The following is a 6,000-nucleotide window of genomic DNA, read 5'->3' as shown; positions in this document are numbered from 1 at the left end:
GCCAGCACAGGAGCTTCAGACGATCCCGCAGGTCCCGGCGCTTCAGCCGCCGCCACCAGCAGTAACGCAGCCGATAATCCAGCCGCAATCGTCTGCAGTCCCGCAGGCAGCAGCTATGGTGCCGTTTGTCCCGGCACAACCATCTTCTCAATCTCAGCCCGTTCCAGCGTTCCAGCAGGTCCCGATTCCGTCTCAGATTCAACCATCGGCAGCGCCGCCGCAGCCGCCATCTTCTCAACCATCTCCACAACAGCCGCCATCTTCTCAACCACCACGTCCTGAGCAGCCAGCGCTAAGCACGCCTGTGCAGCGCCACACCGCGTTGCAGCCTGCAGTTGCGTCTACTGATAGCGACACGGAAGTGGAGGAGGTGCACCACAAAATGAAGTCCTACTCCGTGAACCCTCTCTTTGCATCTGAAACCTCGCAAGGACCGAAAGGAGGCAAAACAACAACTACGAAAACAAAACCGTACACAGAAACGCAGATGGATGATCTTAGGGAAACTTATTCCCGCATGCCTAAGGAATCCATAATAGCGTATGTGTGTCGCGTGGTACAAAGGGGCGCGGAAAGGATTATCTTATCTCGTGAAGAGGTGGGAAGAACTAACTGGGGACCCGAGGTATTTCTTGGGGATGGTCCTGAGGGAGACCTTGCGTTGAGTGCTAGGATCTTTCATTGGGCTAGTGCTTATGAGCCTTCGGATAGGGGTGATCCTACAGAATTTTGGATCAGATCCCCTGATGAGTTAAATGAAGCATTTGCTATGGTTGCCTGTATCCAAGCTGTGAATCATAAGGGATTATATGCACATGCAATGGATGCCCCAGTAGAGCCACCGAGGCTTAGACCCCTGATAAAGGGTATGCCTGGCTTCATAAAGGCTGAAGGCATTAGGATAAGGAGACAAATTGAGAATGCAATACAACAGAATGAAGGGCAAGGGAAAAGTTCACAAAGTGTAGTACATCATCCTACATGGAGGGAAGTGCTTACAGAACTAGCCACTCTAGGAAGAGAAATGGGTTATCATGATCCTTTATCTGTGCCAGAATCTGTCTTTCAGAAGGAAAAGCAGTCTGGAGGCAGGAACAGCTCTGCATCACGACGAAAACACCAAACGGTGCGGCATGCCTGGACATCTGGTGACCCCAATGAGAGTCCAAGATCGAGCCCACGATCAAGTCCCAGGGGGAGCCCTGAGCTTAATCGTCGCTCTGGATCTGGAATTATGTGGGTACCGAGTTCTACAGGTAGGGGTGTAATCCCACTGCAGGAGCAGAAATATGCAGTGAAACCTCGTGATGTGTTTCAGAAGAAACAGGCAGAGCGGGATCCTGTGAAGAGTGAGCTCAGTACTATGAGTAAGTCCATGTCTGATATGAGTAAGTCCATGTCTGACATGAAAGGACTGCTAGAACAAGTACTGAAAGGCAATGGTAACGAAAAGGTGAAGCAGAACCGTAAGAGAGGCTCTGCAAACACGTCTCCTACCAAGTCAGGTTCTCCTGATCGGGAAGGAGATAAGAGCAGATCAAAAAACTAGGTGTGGCGGTGAATGATTCAGGCCACACTCATCGCTCTGTTTCTGAATGTCAATGGTCTGACAAACCTGAACCCTATATCATGATTCCTACTGGACCAACTAGAACTGCTGTCAAATACTTAATAGATACAGGTGCACAAATTACAGTGCTAAATGCACAACTAGCAAAGCATCTGAAAATATTGCCATCTCGGAGAAAGGTAAACATAACAGGTGTTACAGGACAACCTGAAACATGCTATTTAGCCAAGGCACAGCTGTGGCTACCTGGGGAGAAAAGAGGTACCCTGGTAGAGTTAGCATTGGCTTCGTGCAAACATAATATCCTTGGGTTTGATGTTCTAGCAGGCAGAAGATGGCACCTTCCTGACGGAACATTATGGAGCTTTGGTGCTTATGAGATGAGGAATAAGAGGCAAAGGTTAGTCCGTGCTCGTGTTCGCTTATTGCAAACAGCTCCTCCATTGCCAAAGTCACATATTACCTGTGTTGCACAGTATCCATTGCCAGCTGCAGCTAAGCAAGGTATCACTGAAGTGATAGCTGATCTTGAGAAGAGACAGATTATCACTAGAACTCATTCTCCTTACAATTCACCTGTTTGGCCAGTCCGAAAATCTAATGGCCGATGGAGATTGACGGTAGATTTCCGGAAGCTAAATAGTAACACTCCTCCTCTTACTGCAGCAGTTCCTAGTCTTTCATCCACAGTGACAGCAATCCAAGCGGCTTCTCACACCTGGATGGCGACTCTAGACGTGAAGGACATGTTCTTCATGGTGCCGTTGAGAGAAGAGGACAAACCGCAGTTTGCTTTTACCTGGCAAGGTATTCAGTACACATTCAACCGTCTTCCACAAGGGTACAAACACAGCGCAACCATTGCACACAATGCACTTGCAGCTTTGCTTGACACTGTTCAGCTTCCTAAGGATGTTAAGATGTACCATTACATTGATGATATCTTGGTGGGAGGGAATGACAGGGAGCAAGTTGGTGCAGTAGCTGAGAATATCCGAGAGCTGTTGACTAGCCAGGGTTTGACCATTCCAAAGGAAAAGTGTCAGGGTCCAAGTCAAGAGGTAAAATTCCTGGGATCATGGTGGGTAGCAGGTGCAGTGTCTGTGCCAGACGACACTCTTCAGAGCATTGAAAAGGGCCAAACACCCCAAAATAGAAAAGAGTTACAACAGTTGTTGGGTACTCTGGGCTACTGGAGGAAACACATTCCAGGTTTCTCAGTAATTGCCCGTCCTCTGTATGATTTGCTTAAGAAGAACAAGCATTGGGATTGGACTCCAGAACATTCTGATAGCCTGAGGTTTCTCAAGGATGAACTAAAGGCATATCAGAAGTTGGGGCCATTACACCCAAAAGATGCCCTGAGGGCTGAATGGGGTTTCTCCGCAAATGCCTCATACTGTGGAATTTTCCAGAGAGGACCCAATGGTCCTAGTAGAGCTATCATGTTTTCCTCAACAGTATTCAAAGAGACCGAAATTCGGTACTCAGATTGGGAAAAGGGACTTCTTTCCCTAACTCGAGCTGTTAAGGAAGCAGAAAAGCTTCGTACTACACAAGATATTGTAGTGCAAGGTCCATTTCCTCTGCTAAAAGCAGTCCTTAAAGGAACTCCTCCACCGGAAGGAATTGCCCAAAAGGCTACTGTTAGAAAGTGGTATGCCTACTTAGAGGGAATTTCACAGCTGATGCCGCTGAAAGAGGGACCTACAAAGGTATCCAAACTTCAACAACCCATAAATCCTGATAAAGCTCTGCTTAGTCAGCCATATAAGCCTTCTCCTATTCAGGTAGCCCCTGAGATGACCGCAGACTCTGACAAATCGGGAGTGTGGTTTACAGATGCATCCTCTCGGAGGGTGGGGGCGAAGTGGCGCTACAAAGCCGCTGCCTTGGAGATTGCTACAGGCCAGACAATCACTGAAGAAGGTGATGGCAGTGCACAGGTAGGGGAGTTGCGTGCTCTCATGCTAGCAGCTGAGCATGGAGCAACAACTATTTACACTGATTCTTATTCCACGTTCAAAGGCGCCACTGAGTGGATTTGCCAGTGGGAAGCGAATCAGTGGAAGGTGTCAGGTGTGGAAGTCTGGAGAGTCGAAGACTGGAAAAGGCTATTAGAGATTGGCCGATCCAGACCCCTCAAGGTTGGTTGGGTAGAAGGGCATTCCAAAAAGCAAACACCAGCTACCACCTGGAATAATCAAGCTGATTTCCTGGCAAAGATCAACATAGTGGATGAGGACAAAGGAGAATGGTGGAGATTAGCTGAGTGGCTCCATATTAAAAGAGGTCATTCAGGAAAAGCAGACCTTTACTTCGAGTGTAGGTCTAGAGGATGGCCAGTTTCTATGAGTACCTGTAAGGAACTCATTTCATCTTGTCCACAGTGCAGAATCAGGCTTAAACAAAATCATCCCAATCTAGCTCCAGCACAGCATATCAGAGGGGACAAAAGGTTATGGAGTACATGGCAAGTTGACTATGTGGGTCCTTTAAAGCCCTCACACGGAAAGAAATACATATTGGTGGGGGTGGAAGTGGTTTCAGGATTGGTCATGGCTACAGCAACTAGTGCTGCCACAGGAGCTCAAACTATTGAGGTCTTGAAGCAGTGGTTTAGTGTCTTACCAATGCCAGAATACATCCAAAGTGATAATGGATCTCACTTTACAGCATCTTCTGTACAAGACTGGGCTAAGAGTGAAGGGATTACATGGGTATTTCATACTCCCTATTATCCTCAAGCTAATGGTATTGTAGAGAGAACAAATGCTCTGGTTAAGAAACATGCCATGGTATCCAAAGGTAACTGGGATAAACGCTTACCATACGCAGTTTTCATTGTGAACAACAGATGGGGTAATTATGGTAGTCCTAAAATAAGGGCATTTTGTCCTGACAATCCAGTGGAGAATGTTAATCATCCACCAGATAAATCTCAGCACTCTCAACAGTCATTACACAAATTACAGGTGGGACAACCAGTAATGGTAAATTTACCTTCAATTGGAGTTGTGCCTATGACCCTGACTAAACCAAATGGGTTGTATGCTTGGGAAGCAACTGATGTAAGTGGGAAGACTCATCGTATCAGTGCACGATGGATTCTCCCAGACTTCTGAACTGCTTATGCATATACCAGGTTTTCTGCTTTGTAAATATTCAATAAAGCTTTGTTTATTCAGGGGGGTGGGCATAAGTATTAAGTTAGTTTGAATTAGAGTTATGTTTATGTATTAGTTATGTTAAGAGTTAGATGTAAGTTGTATTTCATTTTTTGCTTTTTCCGATTCTTGGCTTAATGTGAGCCAGGGGGTGGAGTATGTCATGGAGAGTAGCAAAAAAGCTTCTCTAGGCTTTTGCTATATTGTGTAGTTTCTAGTGCCTCACATTCAAGCCAGAAGCATCGAAAAACCAAAACAGTCTTTCAGTCCCATGGGAAGATTTCTCCCCAGGGTAAGTGAAAAGGTAAACACTGGCCATGTTTTCCTTTCCACTTGACCTCGCTTTTCAGACAACAGGATATTGTTTTGGTTAAGTAAGAACAACTATCTCAAGTTTGCCCAGCACCTGCAGGTGGGCTGGCCTGAGGAGTGGTCTTTACTTTGTTTAGGTAATGTTGTCCAATTGTATAGATTGCTTACTGTCTTTTACCAATATATGTGAACAACGTAAAAATGGTCCGAGTTGTGGGATAGTCCTGTTTTGGAACATTATAAAAATGGTGGACAGGCCAGGATCGGGGTTCACTCGCGCGCTCTTTCGCTCGCGCGCTCTCTTGCCCTGGTCTGCGTCTTGCACTTCTGGGTTTTTCCAGCCTTTCTGGTTTTTTCCCCGGATTTAACAACAACAAACTGCTCACCGATCTAGTCTCGCCTCGGGCGGACGCCGAGTCGCAGAGACTAAAGCCTGCATGCCTGGACCCTCATCGGGAGAATGAGAGACTCCTTACCAAGCTATAGACTGTGAGTAGCTGACTGACGAACTATTAACTCAAACCAGAGACTCAAAGAACCCTCTCTTTAAACATCATAGACTCTATAATTTGCCATTTTCGGAAATGTTACTTTGATCTCAATCGAAAAGAATTCACAGTGGTGGTGTAGTTTCGGGAAGAGGGAATTCGCATTCTTTGCAATAAATCACTGATAAAATAGTCAACGCCTCGCGTATTTTCCCCCATAACTCTGCCGCGAAACTGCGTTCCACGACAGCTAGGAGAAAGCTTCTTTTGCCAGTGTGTGAGGGAGCTGGAAAGCTGCAGAATGGTGCAGAGGATTCCAGGCCAGGACATTCCTCGCTGCGTCTATAAGCTGAATGAGTGCTTTTTCTAAACGGCATTTCTATGGTTCTTCCATGGGGGTAGGATGTAAACTTGTTTCTGCGTCAAAGGAAAGGAGCTAGGAGAAAGTTTCTTTTGCCAATGT

At 46.4% G+C, this 6,000-nt stretch overlaps 1 protein-coding gene across 1 annotated transcript; it reads left to right on the top strand.

The window, feature by feature from the left end:
• The first annotated feature begins 352 nt into the window (after positions 1-352).
• On the top strand, positions 353-5,412 carry LOC135174589 (uncharacterized). The gene is made up of 3 exons (XM_064141920.1): positions 353-1,970; positions 2,237-2,377; positions 5,391-5,412. The coding sequence occupies exon 1, from the start codon at positions 383-385 to the stop codon at positions 1,547-1,549; it is 1,167 nt and encodes a 388-aa protein (XP_063997990.1). The 5' UTR covers positions 353-382; the 3' UTR covers positions 1,550-1,970; positions 2,237-2,377; positions 5,391-5,412.
• Positions 5,413-6,000: the final 588 nt, after the last annotated feature.

The sequence above is a fragment of the Pogoniulus pusillus genome, unplaced genomic scaffold (assembly GCF_015220805.1).
Source record: "Pogoniulus pusillus isolate bPogPus1 unplaced genomic scaffold, bPogPus1.pri scaffold_90_arrow_ctg1, whole genome shotgun sequence".
NCBI lineage: Eukaryota > Metazoa > Chordata > Aves > Piciformes > Lybiidae > Pogoniulus > Pogoniulus pusillus.
Note: the sequence above shows the minus strand (reverse complement) of the source record. Positions and strands in the feature narration are given on the sequence as shown.